General features: G+C 35.6%; 1 protein-coding gene across 7 annotated transcripts in view; it reads left to right on the top strand.

Annotated features, from left to right (window-relative positions):
• BIRC6 (baculoviral IAP repeat containing 6) overlaps nt 1–23,685 on the top strand; it is a 170,482-nt gene that overhangs the window by 29,428 nt on the left and 117,369 nt on the right. For 4 of the 7 annotated variants that reach the window (XM_030268488.4, XM_030268493.4, XM_072927206.1 and 1 more), the window contains exons 11-21: nt 6,155–6,304; nt 9,119–9,344; nt 13,514–13,674; nt 16,446–16,592; nt 17,831–17,962; nt 18,209–18,387; nt 18,863–18,993; nt 19,818–19,979; nt 20,087–20,218; nt 20,492–20,589; nt 21,774–21,921. In XM_030268488.4, coding sequence (XP_030124348.4) covers nt 6,155–6,304; nt 9,119–9,344; nt 13,514–13,674; nt 16,446–16,592; nt 17,831–17,962; nt 18,209–18,387; nt 18,863–18,993; nt 19,818–19,979; nt 20,087–20,218; nt 20,492–20,589; nt 21,774–21,921 — 1,666 coding nt within the window. The remainder of the gene's footprint in view (nt 1–6,154; nt 6,305–9,118; nt 9,345–13,513; nt 13,675–16,445; nt 16,593–17,830; nt 17,963–18,208; nt 18,388–18,862; nt 18,994–19,817; nt 19,980–20,086; nt 20,219–20,491; nt 20,590–21,773; nt 21,922–23,685) is intronic. The other 3 variants (XM_030268492.4, XM_030268494.4, XM_030268491.4) reach the window with 2 other exon arrangements.

The raw sequence follows: 23,685 nt of genomic DNA on the forward strand, positions 1-23,685 counted from the left end.
GCATCATAAAGTCAATTCAGGACACCATGTCATAGTGTTTTGACTTCATACTTAGCTGATCAAACTGCAATCTCATTGAAAACAGATTTTTCTGTTTTCATTGAAAACAGAATCTCAAACAGATTTTTTTTTTTTCTACAGAATTTTATTACTATCAATTTCTTTCTTTCATCAAATCTCTTGCCTTTCTTGTGTTTTAAGATTCATGATAAAAGTTAAAGGGTGTGTTGTGCACGGTACTTTTCCATCCAATGTTAATGTGTATGGTAGTCATATTCTTGTAGCTTTTGGTATTATCTAAACCTCTTTGGGGCATGGAGTGTAAGATATACAGGTCTCTTGAGCTGGAAGCATTTATTCATTGTGTGTTAGGAGTATTTTGTGTCTGTTACTGACTGGAGAATACTTCCATTTTACTTGTAATGGACAAGCACATCATTCTGCCTTTGCAGTAAATCTCTCTCAATATTATAATACCCATCTAGTAATTTATCAATAGCTTTTTTTGGATTTCTTTTGTTCATGCTGCCCTTAATATGACTGAGATTTTGGGGTATTTTTTCTTCTGTAGGCCAGTATGCTACAGGTATCAAGTCAGCCTGCAAGGGTCTTTTTTTTAATATAGTGCTTTGTTTATTTAAAAAAACAAACAAACAGAAAAAAACCCCACTGATTATTCTTATCTTTCATTTCACCCACTATACATCTATTTGGAACTTCCATTTTCTGCTCAGCCAAGGACTTTGGAGTTCATTATTTTCATTGCTTAAATGTCTTTAGAGGCTTTCAATTTCATTCATTTTTTAGCATATCAGTCATTATTATATTTTTCTCACTTTCAAGAGGTGCTTGCTTCTCTAGGTTTACTGCCACAAGTGGGACAGTGCCTGCAGTCTGATAGCATAAGATAGATACACTGAAAGTCTAATAACTGTATTCACTGATGTGTTCAACATTATTCCGTCTAGAAGGGAGCTTGTAGTGCAAAGACATAAATGAAAATTTAAAGTGAAAGTTTTGGAGCATACATGCATTGAAAATGCTTGAATGATGTTGGAAAATATTCAGGCATGAGCAGTGTATTCTTTCCTGTTTACTTGTTTGGGACATCAGAGTAGGGAAAGAGATACTTTAATGTCGGAAAGTTCTGAATGGAGAATAGCATTTTCTTCTGTTTCTCCTGCTTGTTGATGTATTGTTTTCATTGGTAGATTATATAAAATTTTTCCATAGCTGCCTTTAAGATATGACTGAAAAAGAAACCTCTGTGTGAATGGGTGCTTCAGATCTGCAGTGGTTTTATGGAAAGATGTTTTAGACCTGCTTTTGACGTCATCCGTCTTTGTGAGTCATGCTTCAGAATGTTACCTCCTGGTGTCAGCTTCAGGTACTTACCTGCTTCTGCAAGGATTACCTGAGCTTGACCTCTGGAGGAAAATGTGCAAGTATGTTCTTGTTTCCAGTTCTGTTAAACAAACATTGTGAACTTTAGTCTCTTTAAATTTTGCTTTCTTCTCTTCCTCTTGACCAAGGTAGACTGTATTTAATATCCCTCTTACTAGTGTATTGTCTGCTCTCCTATGAGTTTTCTCTTGTATCAGTAGTAAGAGTCTAAACTATGCTTTTATGGTGTTCAGAATAATTAATAAGAAAATAAGTAAATTCTTTATTCTAAAACAAGGCAGCGGGTACTGTTTTTAAATAGAGATACTTCTGCTGGGTGATCTTTTGATATTTAAAGTTTAGTATCTTGTGTTTAAGAGGGTCAGATATAGTTTTTTATTGCTGGATTGTGCTCCCCTGAAACTTTGAATCTGTTACATTATAATATTTTAAAGGTGCTACAATATAACAAAGAGTTTTTTAGTCCCTCCCTTTTGTTGGAAAAAGTATTTTTTTCAGGCTGGATTTTGGTATGTCCAGGTTGAGTTGCCTGTGCTGATACTTCTTACCTGCAAGCCTGGCAGAATTGGATAGCACTTGGATAGATTTGAGAATTGATTTTCCCAAATCTCGTGCCTTTCATTTATATCACCTTTCTTGCTCCTAAGTTGTAAATAGTGTAGTAATCACATTCTGTATGTTTTTTCTGATTTACATTGTGTCTTCCTTGTCATTAGGCTTTGTCTGTCCCATGTACTGTGTATTTGAAGTTCAGGAATCAATTCAGTATTTTCAATTTTCTACCTTTTTTGGTAATGGAGTCTAATAGGATTTGAGAAGTCAATTTTATTTCCACATCAGAATTAGTATTGGAAGTGATGCTGAGAGCTCATCTTCAAGTCAAGGTCAATTATACTTACCCATCCAGAAACAGACTGCTGATCACCATTCGCAAACATCTTCAAGACAGAGATTTAGCAGTCTGCTCATGAAATTTCTCCTGCTGAGTGCTGCCCTTGATGATAATTTTTTTCACTAGTGTTTAGTCTCTATCATCTTTGTTACTGGAGTCATATCTGTTGTACCATTCATTGTAGATATGGCAAAGAGATTTCTTAAAAAAAGGAGGAAAAAACAGAGTTTATTTAGGTGCTGTCCTTCTCCAACCATTTATTGTCTCAAGCTGAATATCTCCAATCCTTTCAAAGTGACAGAAGAAGAAGAAAACAAAGCAGCCTTTACTTTCCCCTCTCAAAAGATCTGATCAAGTCAGTCCACAAGTTTCTTGATGAGATATGCAAAACCAGGCCTGGTAATCCTACATATTAATTCCTCAAGCAGCTCTGGAGTTTGTACATACAATGTGTGTGTGTACATAGTGGAATGTTTGCACTTCTGAGCAGGAAATTGAATGAGGTTTATTGACTGATTCACAAAAACCGCTCTTACAGAGCTGCTGTCTAACTGATTTTTTTTTTTTTTTTTTTTTTTTTTTTTTTTTGGTAACAGGGCTGTTAATTATTTCTTTCTAGACATGGTAACTTTCACCTGTCTGTATTCAATTACATTTTATTTTTTCAAAGTCAGGGCAGAATTTTATAGATAAAATCTCCTAGAGTAGTTTAAATTAGAGTGTCTCCAAGTGAGGTTTTGGGATAGCTTTCTTGATGACATTTTTCAAGTGTTCTGAACTTGCACATTTAGAGCCAACCAATGACAAGAGAAGGAGGGGACTATAAATTAATTAGTGCATAGCTACCTGTGGTATGGTTTTGTTTTCTAATTCCTTTTAATTAATTGTCTATTGTTTAACTATGTAATTGTGTTGTGGTTTGCTAATGACAATGGTGTCGTTCTTCCCAAACTCCTTCTAGAGTTCAGGAACATCTCACCTGATTGGCTTTAACCTCTGTGGCCTTAGTCTCTGACATGCTCTCTAGCTTGTTCCAGTGCTGCTTTCCTGGAACCAGGAACTGTTCTGCCAGAAGGAAACCTGTGATTTATTTGAATAAATTCATTATTCTTGTGTTCTGTTTGTATTGCCACCAGGTTCTTGAATCCATGCAAATTGCAGGTTTTAAATACAGTTCAGAATTAAGTTAACAATGTTTTGATTGTGTTACCTGTTTTTTTGAAGGAAGTATAATGATGCTGGTTTCCAATTTATCTCTTCTGTGATAACTGAGTAAGTCAGTGCCAGCTTTCATATCTTCTTGGTAGTACAACAGAAATATTGCCCCTGTCAAATGCATGCAAGTAGGAGAGCCTTCAGATCAACTGCTACTTGGGATGTTTGCTCCCTGGCTAGAATTAGAAAGCACTGGACGAGTCACTCTTTCCGCCTAGTGCTGCAAACAATAGTAGTAACACAAAAAGAAAAAAAAAAAAGGCATTGACTTCTGTGCAGATTTTTTCACTGGCACTTGACTATTGGAACTGCAGTATCATTGAAACAAATAATGAAGCATGCATCATCAGAAAGTCATCTTTGGATGTTCTCTGAGAGGAAATGCCTCCTTTGTGATACAGGGACACAGCCAACTACAGCATTTTGCAAAAGTGTGCATAAGCAGAGGCTGATACTGTACAACTTAAGTTCGTGGTAAACTTCTTTACAGAACCTTTTAAAAAACTAATGAGAGGAAGTGAGGTACCTCAAGTTTAGCACAGATTTTTCCTTGGAAAAGGGATGGAATCTTTCAGGAATGCAGGAATTATGAATATTCTCCTTTATGGAAAAAATTGTAAGGATGCTTTTGCTGCTGAGCAGTAAACCAAGTGATACACAAACTAATTTGACTTACTACCAAATGAAGCTGTCAACATCTGCATTTTCTAATGTGTCTCAAATTCTCTTTGAAGTTTGAGGAAAATTGCTTATTTATGAGCTGTTTAATTTCAAGGAAACTCAAAACTGTTGTTTGCTAGAACTATTTTTTCCCCCTCCACTCTTGGGGTCTGCTTGGGATGTACTTACTGTTCTGTGTGGTTTGCGACTGAGAGAGGGGAGGTACAGGCTTCTTAGTGGATCTCAGAAAAGACCCACCCAGAAATGGCTTCATGGCTTAATGGAATAGGTGTTTTGAGAAGACAGTGTTTTGAGAAGACAGAATAAAAAGATAAAGATAATGACAAAATCTCCCATCCCTTCAGATCCCAGGAACACTACTTTTGTACATTACCTAGACCTGGGGTGGATTTTCCCACAGCACTATGCACTGGTCCATAGAGTTGTTCTGACCATTTTGGTCATGTGAATGATTTGTTTTTCTATCTTTATAAAAGAGTGAGTTATAAAGGCATTTGTTGTCAGGCCTTTCTTAGTGAAATCTCAAAAAAACCCCAAAACTGTGTGACTCACACTTTTTCTCTGTGCCTCACACTCTTCCTGTGCCTCTCTATCGCTCTGTTTCACTCCCCTCACCCCTCACAGTACAGGACATATACCTGCTTTTATCTTGGGGTTTTATTACATTTTTATTCTCAGGTTTTTTTGTTTCAAATTACCTGGATATTTTGTATAACAGTGTTTGTCATAATGTTACTCAGATGCTGAAGATCAGTCTGATAATTTTTCAGAAAAATCACATTAAGGCCTGTGCTTGGATTTGCCTCTTTATTTGAATCCTACTAATTCAACTTCTTGTAACTTCTGGAACAGCTCTTCTCACCCATCCCCTCCCCCAGTATTACCTAAAGTTAAACATTCCTTCTCAGTGACTTAGAGCACAAGTTGAAGGAGGAGCAGCTGAGGTGGGTGGGGTTGATTAGTCTGGAGAAAAGGAGGCGCAGGGGTAACCTTAAGGTTCTGGACAACTACCCAAGAGAAGATTGTATTGGGTTGGCCTGTTCTCCAAAATAACAAGTGACAGGATAAGAGGAAATGGCCTCAAGCTGCTTAAGGGGAGAATTGATATTAGGAAAAATGTTGTCACAGAAAGGGAGGCCAAACATTGAAACAGTCTGCTCAGGGTGGTGGTGAAGTCACTCTCCCTGGAGGTATTTAAAAGGTGTGCAGATGTGGCATTTAGAGACATGGTTTTAGTGGTGGACTTGGCAGTGCTGTGTTAAGGGTTGGACCTGAGGATCTTAGTGCTCTTTGGTTCTATGACTTCTCTGTAAATGACAGAATTGATTTATATGTATCTGTAGTGGTGAATAATGGGTAATCTCCTTGAATGATTTCAAGCTTCCATCAATACATTGTGTCCAGTGAAAATTTTGGGCATGGCTCTTTTGTCTGTTGACTTGATCAGTGTTTTAATTCTAGGTTTGATGAAATAATGTGGAGAGCTCCTTAGTTAGGAGAATTTAGAGAAATTAGTTTAATTTTCAGTTTTCAGATATTGAAATTTAAAAGGAGGTTTATGCACTCTGTACAGATGAGTTAGTGTAGGCCTTCACTTAACATGGTAGAATATTTTCTGTAATAAACATTATTTGGATTATGGGAAGTGTCATAATGGTTAGGATTTTTCGTTTCTATTGAGGTTTCCTTTGGTAATTGCCTTTTAAAACCTGTCCCCCCATATAGTTTTTACCTTTGATGCCATTTGCAACTGCAGTATTTCTGTAGTTCTGTTTTGCATTTGTCCTGAAAAAAATTAGTAGTAAAGCAAAATAAGTATTCCTGTTCAATTTTGCTGATTACAGGTCCTGCATAAATACTGTCATAATTGCATAGCCTTTTAAGTGCAAACCTGTCTTGTGACTTGAATTTAGCTGTATGCCTGTCCAGACTTTATTCTTTTGTTGTCTGTGATGATTTTAGGTGGAGAACTGCATTTCCTTCAGATTGGAGGGACCTGCGATGACATCGATGAAGCTGATATACTTGTAGATGGGTCCCTTACCAAAAGTGTAGAACAGTCATCAGAAGGCACCAAGCCCTTATCCAACCCTTCTAGTCCAGGCATTACAGGTAAATTGCACAGGTGTACATGTATCAAAATACTTTTGTCATTTTTGAAAGCTGCATCTGAACATAACTTGCAATTACTTAATAGCATGCTGTCTGATAGGTTTTTTACTACCCAAAGTTAAGAGTTCTGTAGTTGCTGTATGTGTGTCACTGGGTGTGTACAAGCATAACACTTCAGCAGGTCCCGATTTTAAAAAAACCAAAACAAAACACTTTGACTTTTTCCAGTCTCTGCGTGTGATTTTAAGTGTGGCAGACTGTGTGACCCTAATTTTATTCCTCAAGAGTCAGTCGAAAAAAGGAAGAGATGCTTTTTTTTTTTTAAGATTATTTGTAAGCAGTATTACAGCAGTTGCTTTGGGGACTGTATTTCTCCTGCTTCTCCTCTTTTTCACCAAAGAAGCCATTCCTGAAGTTTGAAGATCACTAGAAAATAAAATGTTGTACATATGTGAGGGGGGAAAAAGTCTATGGCTTTCTTCTGCACCCTTCTTTTGCTAATAGCAAATAAAGCAAAAAAGAATATAGATATCAAGGATGTGTTTCAATGGATGTATTCCCTTGTCAGCGGAGATAAGTGACTTCCAAGCAAATGGTAACTCTCACTATGCTGATGAGTCAAATAGATGAGAATTACTGTTTAAATTCTGCCAGTACTATAAAGGGAAATTATTTTCCTTTTTTTTATATTGTTCCCATCCAGCCTTCAGTATAGCCTTGAATATGATTTATTGGAATAAGAAATTGGGTTTTTTATGTATAGACTATAGATTGTCCACAAGCTGCAGGTCCTCCTTTAAGTAGTCATATAATTTAGACATTGTAGTATTGCTTGATCTTGTTCTGTAATGGTTTCCAAAGAGTTGTTAGGTACACAGGAATGATCAGATAAACTGAGTACTATTTTGCTATGGCGTCAAACTGAGTCACTAAAAGCCCTGAGAGAAGCTTAAAAGTCATAAGAAGCCATTGCTGAAATGAGGGGTCTGGATTGGAGTTGTTGAAACCAAATGGTTGCAGAACTCTTGAGGATACTAAAGTCAGTAGCACAGGACTCTTAGCATATATGAGAATGATTATTAGGGCTCTGTAAACCTATTCAGTACTGAGGTTGTCAGTACTTGTGTAGATTTGAGATTGGTCAGCCTTTGATTTATAATATCAGTGTTGCTTCTCTTTTGGTCTTACATACTAAAAAACAGAAAAAGTGTTTTCTTCCACTATTGTCTTAGCATGTTTTGCAGACAGAGACAGCTTAAGAAAAAGGCTTCTGTTTGGGGAAATTAAGTCCTACAACAAGCAGAAGCTTCTACTCGTACATTGTTCCTTTATATTGTGGGATATGTGTGTTTATTTTTCTCCATTGTTTGTATTCTAGAATGTGTTTCTTGCATTTTATTTTCTAGCCTGAATTTACAACTTGGATGCATATTCAATTTTATTGTTTTAAGAGAAAATAAATTATTATTATAGCAATCATAGATTAATGTTTCCTTTTAAAGAATGGAGGTTTTTTTGTGGTGAAGTAATCTAAAATAATGCCTTTTTTTCAAAGTGAGTTAAAAAAGAATATTGGTCTTCCTGACCAGTTTAAAACCTGTTTTCAAGTTTGCTGTTTGTCTTGTTATAACACTTTGTTAGAATACAATAAATGTCTTGTAATTTTTAAATGAAGCCAAGTATACCTGACAGCAGTAGAAAGTTAAGTCCTTATTTTTCAGTTTTAGGCTCATTGATAACATGTATGTGGTTGCTGTGAATACTCTGAATTTGGATTTGTTTCTGTTGGAGGAGGAAGGAGAATGAAGCAGAAAAATCCAGTCTGCTCAAAGATAGGCTTGTTGTACAGTTTGAGCAATGATCTCACTTCTCATTGCAGTGTCATGCAGCTAATGAGGTTCACATTTGGCAGTTAAAAAAGTGAAAATCTTTGCTGTATTATTGAAGTTCAATTTCTAAAGCATTTCTGATTTCTTTGGCATTTTTATGCCTCTGAAATTGAAAAGTAGAAATTTTTATAGTTGCAATGAGAGTGAATTTATTACCTCTCCAAGTCAACCTGGACTGTTTTTCAAGATATTCTCTAGGTTTAGGCTTTGCAGCAAGGGTGGTATTTGTTTTGGTGTATTATTATCTCCTCACCTCAAGTGTGACAGTAGTAGTCAGGTAGCAGATTTCTTCTTTTGAAACCCATGATTTCTTTACAAGTGAAAACTTTTCCTTCAAAACACATTTTTAAGAGAAAATGCTCAAAATACTAGAAAATATACACCATAAAACAAGTCAAGTAATCTACCATAAAACAAGTCAATATTGATAATAAGGGACCAAAGTAATGTTTTAAACAGTGATAAAAATGCCTAGTAATTCTGTATGCCTGTTTTCATGAATTTTTTTTTATCTGAGTCAGTAGGGATAGTAAAAAAATGTTTAATCAGCTTTACATCTTCAAAGTATAGCTGGCGAATTACTTATTCCTTATGCCTCTGGCTGAATTCCAGACAGCATGCTCAGAGCTCTCAGTATTTAGAAAATTTATTCCAAGTGAACTGCCTTCAAAGGATACAGGCTTCAAGGCTGGGATGTTTGGTTGCTTGTGTTGGTTTTTTTTGTAGTTGTGTTTTGTTGTTTGTTTAGGGTGGTGCTTTGTGGGGGGGGGTACTCTTATTACTCTTTTTTAACTAAAAAACCTTCATACGATATGTAGTTCATTTTGCCTATAGCAGTTCTGATATATTTGAAACTATTTTTAATAGGATGTTCTGGAAAAAAATATCTATGTAGTAAATGAATATATATGCTATAATTATTCAGGAGTTGATCTTTTGGTGGACCAGCCGTTCTCCCTTGAGACACTGACATCCCTGGTGGAACTGACCCGTTTTGAAACCTTGACACCACGGTTTTCAGCCACTGTCCCTCCCTGTTGGGTAGAAGTCCAGCAGGAGCAGCAGCAGAGGCGGCACCCTCAACATCTGCACCAGCAGCACCACGGGGATGCAGCTCAGCACACTCGGACTTGGAAGCTACAGACAGACAGGTACCATGGGGAACAGTGCATGAGGAATTGTGTGCATTGCTTCACTAGTTGGTGTAGCTGTACAACCACAAATTTCATGCTATTTAATTGTTTTTAACTAGTGTACAAGTTTAAGAACGTGCAGAGATGATAATCTCCATTTGGCAGTTTGCATTATAGGTGTTGGTGAGATTGCCAGAGACATTTTAGTGGACCTTGAAACAAATTGAAAAGTCAGGTTTTGAATTGGTGGAATTTTATTTGCCAAATGTGGCCATAACATTACACAAATAGACAAGCACATTTGCCAGAATTAGAGATATTTTTGATACTTTCTGTAAAAGTCTGATTCACCCTTCTTATGTATATACACGTTTTTAGTACATTATTTAATCAGAAAATGCAAACTCTGGGTGGCAGTGTGACTAATTAGTTGTCCTAAATTAAATCGTATTGTAATTTATTTTAAAATATGATGGTAGAATCTGGGTTTATGTCTATTCCAGTTAAATCTTTATATATGAGACATTTAAGCTGCTCCAGAGCCTTTGTAGTGCTAAAGTTTAGGCAGTATTTTCATTGATATGAACTGCACCAACATGGTATGTGTAGCAGGACTTAGCTTTTTACACATGACATGAGAACTTGGAATTCCTCTGGGATCCTAAATACTATTACAGCAGTGTTACAGTCTCCTTGAAGGATTGCTTAAAACCTACCTGAAGTAGCTTTGTGTAGTTTTCTTTTGGTGAAAAATGCTTGGAGAAATACAATATAGATAGATATATTTTTTGTTTTATTAAGGGATGTGCATAAGATACTACAGGACGTATAGGTCATCTAAACATCTGTTCCACTGATGTGTAACATTTGGGTTGTCATGCAGACTTGAATAGCCATAGAGTGAAAATAATGAAATGGCCAAAGGGTGCTAGAGAAGCTAGAGTCATGTGTGGGGCAAAAAAAGCATGTCATACTAACAGCTGAAAGATAGCTTGGGATAATGAAGCATTCCAGGTGTGAAAATATGTAATAGATGCAGGCATTTCCAGGGCTGACACATAACAGGAGGTGGACTTGCTTCAAATAAATATGCATAAGCTACAGTTGAAAACTTGCAATGCATTTTAGGCTTTAAAGCCTTTATATTTATCTTGTGGTTTTGCATTGTGTAAGTCAAATATTCTGTATGTAGCAAGTGGAAGGGAGGTGGTTCCTTGCAAAATAACTTCCAGTTAAAGCTATTGATTATCCAAATGTGTTCAGCAATGGTTGAAAAGTAAAAAACTATCAATATGAAGTTACAATTAAACAAGCAGTGAAGGTAGCAGCTGTTAATTGGAAGGGGATAAGTGGAAAATTAACTTATGAATATTGTTTCATTAGAAGAAAAGAATTATGCCTGCTGCTAAATAAAACAGGATTGTAAAGAAGAAAAGTTAGAAATTCTGGTTTAGTACTGGAAATCTTTGACAGCTGCTATATGACTCATGATGAAAAGTATTAAATTACAGTCCCTTTGTTCTTAGGGTAGAGTCTTAAGATTGAAAGCCATGTTAGCTCTTAAGTAAAAGTTACATGGCAAGAATAACTGATTGATTATTTTTTTTGGTCTTTAATATAAGGTTGCTTTTATCTCCTTTTTGAGTGCCTCATACTGATACCTATCACGATGTGGGGTTATAGTATTAGATGGATGAGTAATGCAATTTGATATGGTAATTCTTTTGTTTCTCAAATAGATAGAAAGAGATAATCCTGTAACTGTATTTTAGAAAACGGAATTATATTACAATCCTAATTTGTTATTTTAAAAAGACTGTGCACAAAGGAAAAAGAAAAGCAGTGTGATTTTCCTTGCGAATTATCTAAATATCAGTATTGTCCCCTCAGGTGTAATGTAACTGAAATGTTAAACGAGATTAATTCTTGTAACAGAGAGGTACATTAATTCCTAATATGCATGGATAAAACAGTGACATCTGAGTTTCCTGGCTTTATCTCAAATTTATGTAGGATGTATTCATCTTATGGAGACTTATTTGAAAATACATGAAAGAAGGAAGAGCTAGATAGTGATGTTCATTTGTAGTGGAAGATCAGACAATGCAGTGTTCTAGAAACATAATGAATAAGTGTGTTGGAAAATATCCTGTAGTTGAGAATGATGGTATATTGGTGCTTAGAACACAGTATGGGTTGAATGTTTTTCTTTAGAAAGATGCTATAGATTTAGAAGGGTTTCAAAGATAGAAGAGTTCCTAAAAGACTTTGCATTAGGTTTTCTCTTTAGGATAGATATGCTAATATATGAGAAAATAACAACGAAGTAAATTAATTTGTTTGCTAGTTTAAAGCTTTGCACATGAATAAAGGATGTACTTAAAGCAAACTGTGAGATATTAAAAGAAAACTTTAAAGGGGTATCTTTTAACTAATAACAAGTAGATTGTGAAGTTTATTGTTAGAGGTATAAGAAGGTCTCTTAACTGCTGGGTTAATGTGAGACCTTCATGGAGATTCTTTATTCCATATGTGCCTTTTGAGCATCTGCTGCTCAATTCTGTCAAAAATAGATTTCTAGGGTAGACAAATAACAGTTGTAATTCACTATGTCTGTGTGCATTGTATACAACACATAGATTGCAAAAGACTGCTGCAGACAAAGTGGTTTATTATTCATTTCTGGGTTTGTACCAGATCTTTAACTTAAACTGCATGAGCAGAATATTACTTTCTGTTTCAGAAGTCTGGCTCCTTTGGTTGTCTTACTTAGTCCATGCTTTGCATGACATGAAAAACCGTCCCAAACATCTCTCTGTTTGGCACTGGATTATGTGTTCTCCAGGCTAGAAGAAAGGCATGAGTGATTCTAAATATTTATTGTTACAGTTGCTAACAGAGGTTTTAGGTTTTTTCCCCCCCAGAGCAGTGGGATAAATTTTCATTATATTTTATTTACTTGTGTTCTTTGTAAAGTTAGCTGAAAATTCTTCACTGTGCCTTCTTGAATCATAACCACAAATTCTATTGCTTCTGTCCATATTCCCTTTCAAAATCTCTGCTTTTCTATGCTACTAGCTCTGGAAAGCTGGCATGCCATTTCATTACTTATACCTGAAATCTCTTAAATTGTATTACATGTGCCTGAAGGAGATCTGGCCATCAAGGATATTACTGTAAAGAAATAAATACATTTGCACCATTCCTTAATCTACTTTAAAATGTTTTTCTGCACAATACTTTGTGTAGCATGCTATTGAAGTTAAAATACCTATTTGTGAATTAGATATTACAAGGATGTCTCAAAAATATTTATAGCAGCATACTCATTTTCTCAGTGTTCTCAGTTATACAGCTAAATAAGTATATCAAAGTTACATTTAAAAAAATTATTTACTGCTAAATTAAGGAGATCAAGAAGTTGAGTTAGTTTTAAAATGTACCAAACAGGACAATTGACACATAATTAGAACTATTTTCATTGCTCTTTGGTTTGAACTAGTTTTTGCAAACCCCAGTGTATCAAACTATGGAATGGATGATCAGGGGGTCTCAAGTTTACACTTTCAGTGTAACCCAAACTTTTCATAAAATGTGACTTAATAAAACAAACAAAAATGTGACTTAATAAAAGAAAACTGCACCATTTTGCACAGCACAGGCTTCTGAGTGTGCATCTGGTAGAAGGCACTTTTCATCCTGTATGAATTATCAAATGTGCTTTAAAAATATTTTGAAAATAGTATTTTGAGTCTCCTATATGTTGATTTTGTACCATTGGAAAGTGACATTGTTAAGTGTTAAACAACGGATAAGGGCAACTTGAAAGAAATTACAAGGTAGGTAACTCTAATCATTCTTTCATACACTTCACTATTTGATAGATCTTCTTGTAGCGTTGTGTTTGGTTTTTTATTCTTGTACTTTTTTTGTTCATGGAAATAAGTAACTGGTATTTATAGTAATATGGAAACCATACTGTGATAAAGGTAATGGGGAATCTTTCCACTTCTGCTTTTATGTGAACATTGCTTCTCCCCTCTCATATCAATTGTCAACTAAGGCAAAATAAGTTTTTCTTCTTGTTAAAGAGACTGTACGTAGATGCAGAATGGGCTGGGTGATGCTGCCTGTGTGATGGGAATTTTCTCTGTACACTGGGTCATTGTCTTCTTTTTTCCTGACAGCAACAGCTGGGATGAGCATGTCTTTGAACTAGTTCTACCAAAAGCCTGTATGGTTGGACATGTGGACTTCAAATTTGTTTTGAATTCCAACATCACAAACATTCCCCAGATTCAAGTGACTTTACTGAAAAATAAAGCTCCAGGCTTAGGGAAAGTCAATGGTAAGAAAAAAACAGGTTATCTTTCAAAACATCATTTATTTTCTCAAACTCGTTATTCTCTGTGATGTATATCAGAAAAATTGCTTGTAATTGTGTAAGTACTTAACTTTTACTGATTCATTGTTTCCCAGTATCATGGGCTTTTTTCAGTTATCATTCTTGAATGTATATGGGTGAGACAAACTGGGTAAACAGTTTCAAAATCTTGACACTTATGCAAATAAAAGTACATCATTCAAAAAGACTGAACTCAATTATTTCTGTACTGCATTAATCCTACAGTCATTAAAAATAAATTGTTAATTGTAAGTCATCCTAGAGATTGACTGATTAAACAAATGATACTCTTTTAAGATCTTGATTTAGTAAAAAAAAACCATACTAAATTATTCCAAGTCCTAGAAGAAGATTATTTGTCAGTGAGAAAATAGCAAGGCATTTTGTGATGGAAGTAAAAAACCCCATGGTTTCCTTGAAAATTCTCTCATCATTTGGCTCATTGACTAAGCTATGTGAAAGCTGCAGTATGATTTCACCTTCTACTCCTTGCAGCTTTGACAGAGTAGACCAAAGTTAGGAATGCTCATGCCTTGGGAAGACTCCTAGCTCTCTCAGGGAACCTATGAGGGGGTAGTATAAATTGAAAAGTCAGTTCTTTGACATGGAAGTGCCTCCACTGGGATTTTCCTGTGATGAGAGCGTTTGTTTCATGTCCTGCTCCTTGTCTGCTAGGCGTGGAAGGTATTACATGCTGCACCTCCTTTTATTGAAGCATCAATTGCTTATCTTTATCTGGCCACCTCTTTTTCCGAAGCTTCTGGGAACTGGCTGTTTCAGAGAAATCTTGCTGTCAGATATTATTAAATTGCTTGCTGGATATAAATTGTATTGAGGAGAATAGCAAGCATGATCATAAAAGCCCTTTTTTCCTCCTGTTCCTATTATTTTAAATTGCTCGGTAAGACCATCCCAATTAAACACAAGAGTAACAGTAAATTTCAAAAAGGAATATAGGCGTTTCAGAGGTCATTAACATGCTTTCATAAAACTTCACTCTGTAGCATCCCCCAGTTTTTAACAACAAAAAATGTGTGCTGGAGATGCTCTCTAAAATACTGTAAACTGGTTGTAAACTCAAGAAGAAAATATTCTGCCATAGTAATATTGTTTGAGAAATGCCTGTTCTTGTAGGGCTGTAGGTGATTTAGATTTAACAGAAGTGCTATCTGTGACTGCAGGACAGCAGTCAACAGCTGTTGTATCAGTTTCTTCTTTTTTTTTTTTTTTTTTAATCCTTGCTGTAAAAACTAAATTTTAACATGTAGAAGGAATTTGTTCTATCAAAGAAAAAGGCAGAACAGATTGTCCATGTTTCTTTCCTAAATGGAACCTTTGTTTTCAGCATTATTTCAGTCCATTTGTAGATCTGGATGTCAGAATTAATCTGAAAATCTTCACCTATGGAATGAAACAATAGAAGAAAAGCTAAATGCTTTTCCTTAATGCTTCAGTTTTAAACACTTCTGAGCAAACAGTTCCATGAGCTGGTAATTCCTTGGAAACGTTTGATTTAGCTGTGAACTAAATTGCCAGAGCTCTCTGTGCATGCATTTTAGTGGAGCATACTGATCAGAAGACATGACAGAGCTCTTCCAGAAAATGACATTTCACGTCCTTGCATGCAATATACTGGAATTCGCTTTTTTTGCATTACAAGGTAGAAAAGGCATTGAATGGAGGGGGTCAAGCAGTCTAGAAAGGTCTGGGGAATGTGAGAGCACCTTCAAGGTAGCCTTGGCAAAATCCTTTTTTATTCAGTAGGATTGGAGATCCACAACTAACCAACATTTCTCCAAGTGTAACTGCATTGCAATTGTTTCCTTCCCTTTTTCAATTTCTTGAGTTTTGGAGAAGAACTTTAGTGACATTTGCCTTTTTTCTATGCACTATTGAATAAAATAATAGGACACTAATGATTTCATTATAAGGGAAGACAAAGCTAAGTAATTTATATCTGTGATAGATCTTAACCAAAATGTTCCAGTACTAGGGAGAAGTAATTTTCAACATTGTTTGATGGCTCTTAGAAATATATAAAAACCCCAGACTGAAATTCTATTAACTCCCCCCTCAACTTCTCTCGTTCCATAGGGAGAGAAAGGAGATAAAATTTTAAGATTATGAGATGTAGGGAAGATGTGCAGGGCAAGTTTATTCCGTCATTTCTTTGTATGACAGGAGCCCTAGAAACAGTTAAATATGTAGTGTGTAGTAATGGGAAGGCCGGAGGCATAATTCTTCCTGTTGGGAATTAATGGTTTTTGTCTGGCAGTTAATTCACTGTATATGCTTCTTGTTAATTTGCTTGCATGTCCTCTTCATCTATAATTCATGTGCTCCATTTAATTGGAAAAGGCCCTATGTTTAAGTATTACCAAAATAATGTTTGATGTTCAGCAGGAGCAATCCAGTTATTAAAATTTAAATTACCAAACTTTCAGTACTGGAATCTAATTGCTTTGGAGTAATCAGCAGTTGATTATTAGGGGAAAAGAATTTGGGCAGTGTTAAAACAGGTTCTTTACAGGTCATTCAGAAATACTATTATTTTAACTATTTGCTGCAACTTCAATCCATATGAAGAACACATCTTTGTGTACTTGTGGGTTTGTATTAGAAATATTGCTGTGGGCAGAAAGTTGATAATTTTGCTATGAAAAGTACTATTTCTGTTTTTCCTGAGCCTTGAACAGTGTTTGAAATCATGCTAGTATTTTTATTTCCAGAAGCAGCAGTAGATAGACAAATCGCATTTCCTTTATCTCCAGCTCATAATATAGAAGTGGAGACAAATGGAAAACCAGGACTGGTGGAATTCAGTGAAGAAATGCAGTATATGGATGTAGAGGAACCACAATGTAAGTTTTGTTGATCTTGTTATACTTCAGTTAGAATAGGACTTCCTTTAATGATAAATTTCTTGTTTTAATGATAAATTTGAATTCCTCTGCAAAAAATTATCAGACATTAAAATATGTTCTCAGCTGTCTTGAAAGTTATTTTTCTTTCTTACCTGTTTGCTGTATGAGTTGAAAGTTTAACACAAACACACCAGAAATGTCCTAAACTACTAGAGAGGTTTGGTGCTTACAAGCAGATTAATGTTTATTTGAATTTAGAAATCAAGTAGATTGACCTTTCAAATTTAAATTGCTAGCCTGTTTCAGCAATATTTTACTTTGTTTATTTGGCTAGTTTTAATATAATTTTTCTTTGCATACCTGGCTTTTATAGAGATTGATGCAGTAAACCAATAAGGAATAGAATGTAAAGAATTCATAACTAGGTGACATCACACTGTGTCTGTTTTTATACCTTTGTTGTTAACTAGCACTGTTCCACAAAATGTCTTAGAGTGTGAAAGGCAATGAGTGGGTCTGAGTGAGGAGAGCTGCAGACTGAAATTTGTCAGTTGGAATGACTCAGTTCTAGAGCAATGGCTCTTTTACTTGGTCCTTTCAACAGTCTTACTTTACACGTTCTTTGCTCTCATGTAATCAGCCTTATCTAGAGCATGACTGTCAAGGTCCTTTCCAACCCAACCGTTCTATGATTCTGACTCCAAGAAAGGAGGGGGTACAAAGTATGAGGGGAAGGATCAAAGGAGTCATAAAAGTGCTGAAAGGAGGTGTTTCATGCTGAGAAAGCAGCAGCAAATGAGTGAAGATGATTTCACTAATTTGTATATCCCATAGAAGAAACAAAGCCATCCCTTTTTTAAATTTATTACTCATTTTGTTTAGTTTTTAAACAGTGCTGTCCTGCTTCAGTTACGACCGAGTAAGGATTGTGCCTTTGTATATATTGATTCTTTATTTCATCAGTTTCAAACATCAGTTAGAAACATCAGTTTTCTAAGCCAGTCAAGATATATATTAATCCATGTAATGCAATTGAAAATGGTTTTAAAACTGTCATTTACCTCAATTGATTTCATTGGAAAATGTCTAAAAGTGAACTTCAAGTCTTTTTTTATGTAAAGTTATATGTATTTAGTGATCAGAGCTTGACATGGTGCATTTTTAATCCATGCAAATGATAGATTTTATGACTTAATTATGGCTAATTCAGATCTATATTACTCATGTTTTGTAAGGTCTTAGATTGTGTCCGTTTCTGGAGGAACACAAGGAAGATATACTTTGTGGTCCAGTATGGCTGGCTACTGGACTTGATCTATCAGGACATGCTGGAATGTTGACACTAACAAGTCCAAAGCTTGTTAAAGGTAAACCAGTTTATTATGCTATTTGCATGAAGCCAGTGTGACTGAAGTGCATCTCGTACTTCTGAAGTCAGACACAAGATTGTTACTTATTTTTACATTCAGAAATTCTGCTGTATAACACCACAGTGAGTTGCTGTTTACAACGGATTATAAACTACTCTAATTAACATGGTTGATCTGTTTACATCTTGCAATCTGTTTAAACTGTTCAAATTCTCCCCCCTCCCTTTTTCTTCTCCGCTTTAGGCATGGCTGGTGGCAAATATCGTTCATTTTTAATTCATGTCAAAGCAGTGAATGACAGAGGAACAGAAGAAATCTGCAATGGAGGCATTAGACCAGTGGTTAGAATACCTCCTCTAAAACCTCAAACGAACAAGGGCCATTCACTTGCTTCATTGTTGGCAAAAGTTGCAGCAGGCAAGGTAATGAATATACAAAGAAGATAAGTGTGGTAGTTGTAGATTTGGTATGATTCATGTCATCTGAAAATGAAGCAGCTGTTAGCAGATTTAAGATCCATTAAAAACTACTTTCTAAAGAGGTGCCACTGTGTTGACACCTTCAAGCATTAGTTCAGCATTTCTAAGTTGTTTCTTTTGTGCAGACTGAATTGAAAAGGTCTGTTCTGCCACTTTCACATTCTGAGCATGTGTTGTTGAAACTTCTGTTCTCTTGAGTATTTTCAGTCGTTGATAGGTCTTATCCTTCTGTGAAGATGTGTGTGTGTGCATGTGTATTCTTCTATATTAAAGCAATTAGTGAATAAAAATGGGTTTTTTTGGTACAGTGCTCAAACAGAGAGATTTTAGCATACTGTTTACATTTCACTGAACAAGGTATAAAAATAAATTAGAACCAATATGCTTTATTAATGCTATTTTTTTCTGAAAATATAAGGAAAAGCCATCTAGTAAAATTGAAGCCACTACTTCTTCAAGAAAATCAGATAATCTGCGAGGCTGTGACTTACTTCAAGAAGTCTCTGTTACAATTCGAAGATTTAAAAAAACTTCCATTTCAAAGGAAAGGTTAGTAGGTGTTTTTTAATTCTGAAGAATATTAGCTTTAGTTATGCTTCTCATCAAAAGCTTATTTCTTGAAATAGCTCAGGCCAAGATACTGTTTCAAGTTGTTATTTCATAAGCTTATTTTGTATGAAAAATCCTGTAAATTGCAAGTAAGAGGGCACTGTGCTGTGAAACTTGTGGTAGAATAACACCATGCATGAAATTTTATGTTGAGTGGGTTTTTTTGCCTGACTTCAAAACTGTAAATAAGTTTACTTGGTAAAACAGAAAATTTTTAAAGGAAGTATCTTCCCTTTCTATTTCCACATTGCCTTGTTTCTTACAGCAGAAATTATATTATTTTTCAAAAAGTTTAGAATCAAATTTAGCTTAAAAAGAAATGGTTGAAGTCTTTGGTTTGGTACTGCAGACCTAGATGCAGGTAATCCAGTATTTGAAGTGTATTACCAGCTGCCACCCTGCAGTGGTGGCACTGACTGTAATGGGCTTAAAGAAGTCAATGATGCTGCAAAGAGGTGTGTGCAAACAGTTGATAAAAGTTCTGTAGATGGTGGAAATTTGTTCAGGTTTAGAAGTTGCTTGACAAGTTAATAGCGGGGAAAAACTTCATAGAAGTTTGCTAGATGTATTGTAATGTAGGAAGTTCTGTGAGCAGAAAATAGGATGATTGGAAATGTGTGCACAGAAAGTATTGCATATGCTTGTGTTCTGTTTTTACTTTCATCTAGGATTCTCTTTTTTTGCTGCTCCTAAGACAAGGATACAAAGCTGGAGAATGGCCATATTGAATAATTCTGGTTTTCTTTCCTTCTCCTCCTCCCTAGAGTTCAACGGTGTGCAATGTTACAGTTTTCAGAATTCCATGAGAAGCTGCTCACCACTCTTTGCAAGAAGACAGAGGATGGTCTGACTACAGAACATGCTCAGAGTCTTGTACTCGACACACTTTGTTGGTTGGCCGGAGTGTATTCAAATGGCCCTGGCAGGTAAGGGAGGAATTATGTTCAAATTATCATGGCTGTTTCTTAGTATCAGTTTGCTTAAAAAAAATAGTTTTATATTATTCTCTAAGGTGTGTAACTTGTTTTCACAGCTCAAAGGAAGGAAATGACAGTTTGCTTTCTAAAACACGTAAATGTGTTTCTGATATTATACGTGTTTGCTTCTTTGAAGCTGGGCGGAGCATAGCTCACAAATGTGCACGATTTCTTGCACTATGCATCAGGTCAGTGCTAATTATTTGCATATATTTATTTTTCTTTCTTTCTGTTTTACACTCATTTTGGGGATTTGCATGCATTCTGAACTGAACATTTTGTTTGTTATTGTTTGACATTGAATTCAGAAAGGAACAAGATCTGGTAGATGTTCTGTTCAGGAAATATGTGTTTAGGTTATGACTGCAAAGAACACCACTCTTTTAACTTCATCTCCTGGAGGAGATTTCATCTTTCATTCTTACTTCCTTAAATGTTAAAATGTCTGTGTTTTTTTGTAGCAATGGCAGATGTGACCCGAGTCAACAAGGGTTTGGATCAGTTCTTCTAAAAGCTTTACTTGACAATATGCCTCTTTTGCCTGCTGCTGCCACAGGTGGTATGTATGCAGTGTTTCTTGTCGTAAATATACACAGTGCATTTGTTGTTTGTTGAGTTGTGTTGGGTTCTCTTGTGAAATTAGAACGAGATAATTGTTCAGTTAGTACAAAGTGCTCCTTGGAGTGGTCTGGTCATGAAGTAGACATTTGCCGTTGGTGGAATTTTAAGCAAATACGCTTGCTTAAACCAGAGTGTGAAGGCTGACATTTTTGACGAGCTTAAGTAAGTTTTCTAAGAATTCTGAAAGATGTTTAGCAACAGTAGATTCTGTTGACATAAGTGGCAGTAAGGATGGTCTGTTATTTTTTAAATTAGGAGATAGTCAGGAAATTTGACTATCCAAATGATGTCCAACTAGCAATCCACTTCTGATTCTTCTGCAAGGAAATTTTAACTAAATTAAATTTCTTTATTACGTATATTGCAGTGTAACAGTCTCTTAGCACCTTGTTGAAGCATCTGGAGTGCCAGATGGAATGGGAAGATGACTTCACCCTTGTATTTTGGGTGGCAAGGCCTGCTTTTCACACGAGGATATTGTTGAATTGTTTCTAGCTTGGCATCACCAATGAGTCTTACAGAAAAATTAGTTTGCATTCCAGAAGGCTTGTTTTACCACCCAAGGTTAAAACACATAACACAGTGCTACAGAGGGTATGGAATGCACAGGGAGAGAAGGAGAAGGAGAAAGTGGAGATTTGTGTTTCTGTACAGAAACGCAAATGCTGTGCTCCCAGAAATGATTTGTATGGAAGCAGTGCCTCCAGCAAATACAGATTAAGGAGACAATAACCAGAATCATAGGCTGAAAGAGTTGGCTCTGGAGTGTGGCTTGGCTTTGATGAGATTGGAACCCTTAGCCAAGCACCTTAATATATCAAGATCATTTTGATTGTTGTGAGCAGGAGGACTGAAGGAAGTGTGCAAAGCTGTCTTTTGGGAACTGTTTTTTTCCTTCAATTATGTGTAAGTTGATAAAAGAATTGGAAGTACTTGTAGAAACTTATGATTGCAGAATGATTCTTTATTGAAACCTCTCAAGAAAGGGAAGGGGTAGAATATCTCCTAGTCTATATTCAGACCATTAGATAATTATCACATCTGTTGATTATCCTTTAACATATACTTTCTCAGTGTAAAAATTTATATCATGTTTCACCTGAAATAATTCTTAAAATGCAGGATCTATGTATTGGTATTTTGTATTGCTGAACTATGTAAAAGATGAAGATTTGGCAGGATGCAGCACAGCTTGTGCATCATTGCTGACTGCGGTGTCCCGGCAGCTGCAGGATCGCCTAACACCAATGGAAGCGTTACTTCAAACAAGGTACTAAGTTATGTGGTTCTTGTAAACTTAATAAAAACAAGCTTAAGAACCATCTAATGCCATCCTTTAGTGTTCTGAAAAAGTTTGTGTTACACTTTGCTGTATTTGTTTGAGCAAGGATTAAGTTGCTGAAGTTCTGGAAAACAATTTTAACTTCTGCGAAATTAAAGTTGAATTTAATTGCTGTGTCACATTTAAAATTAGAAAATATGTATGATGGTGTTTGAAGTCTGTGCAATCCTTAAGTTAGGATTTATGATTTTTCATGTAAGGACTAACATAGCATGTCATATTTTGACTCTTGGAAGGAATTAAGTATGTTGAATAGTTTGTTTAGCACAGTGCTTCACAAAGTTACAGACTTTCAATAGGTGGGCAATACATTTAACATATTTCTTCCAAAGGCCACATTCTAAGTGTAGAGACCTGGAATAATTTACTGGGAATGCAGGTTCTTCTTTTAAATTACATATCAATGTAATTTTAAATTTAAATTACATTGTAATTTAAAATTTAAATTACATATCAATGTAATTTAGGACTGTGGTGTTTCATCTTCTATATATTGGACTGATTGGCCATTTGACTTTGGATTTACATGATACGAAAAGGAAATTTCTGGTGGTTCAGTTGTGTAGCAGTTTCCAAAGCTGCATTATGGTGAAGGAAAAATGCTGCTGTTTGACATCTCTTTCAGTTGTGGTTTGGGTGCAAGAACTTTCTTCCAAGTCAAGCAAGATTAAGATAGAAAAGTTTTAGTGGAGGTTCATTCAGAATTTTCAGATAAAATTGAAAATGTAATAGAAAATGTAGTTAAGGAAGGTGTAGAGGAGGGAGGATATCTGTTGATTTTTGGTTTTCTCTTTAAAGAACTATAATTCCAAAATACTTCATGAAACCTTAGCGTTACACTTGGATCCTTATCCTGGTGTCTGCTGCATTCCTTTGCTTAGTTGTTAATTTACTTCACTGTCTAATCAGTTGATTAGAAATCTTATCCCAGCAATAGAAATGGTGTCTGGAAAAATTTAGAATTTTGAAGAATAAAGTGAATTGAACCAAATGGAGGAGAAAAATGTGAAAATTACACTTGACATGAGAATGGCACCTTTCTGTGGGAATCGAGTTGTTCCTTCATTTAAATTTCTTCCAAGTACTTTTTTTAAACAGCATATCTAAAATGTAAGGTTTTCCTCCTTTCCATTTGCCCACTTATGAATTTGGTACATGCACCATTTAAGTCACCTTCTGGTGAGAACATGCTGTCTGCATGGCAAGGGAACATATGTGAAGTGAGCCCGTTCATGGTGTCCTTCAAACTTTGATTTTCTAGAATGTTTCTAGATGGTGTTTTACTGATTTTCTTCTTAAAACTTAATTTGCTTTGTCTTTTTACTCCCTAACCCCATAAGTAGTTTAAGAGTAGCAGCACATCTCTTCTTTGATTAGAACAGCTCTCTAGCAAGGACTAGTTCTTGATTTATTTTACTAATTCAGGCAAAATTTGTGGGCTTTTTTTTTTTTCATATGTCTGTGGATTGAGAGAATACTGTCATTTTTGGATTTTGGTTTTTGTGTTTGGTTTTCTTTTTTCGAAAAATTAGCAGGCAGCCATAGCTTTCCCATTTTTCCCTTGTCTTTCCCCAAAATGTATTCTTTTTTGTGTATATTTGTGTTGCAGAATTTATACTATTGTGTTTTTCCTCTTCATCCTTGGTTGCAGGTGCAATAGGCTAACATCTGGTAATCAGCTAAAAGCAGATG

Source organism: Taeniopygia guttata, chromosome 3 (genome assembly GCF_048771995.1).
Source record: "Taeniopygia guttata chromosome 3, bTaeGut7.mat, whole genome shotgun sequence".
Lineage (NCBI taxonomy): Eukaryota > Metazoa > Chordata > Aves > Passeriformes > Estrildidae > Taeniopygia > Taeniopygia guttata.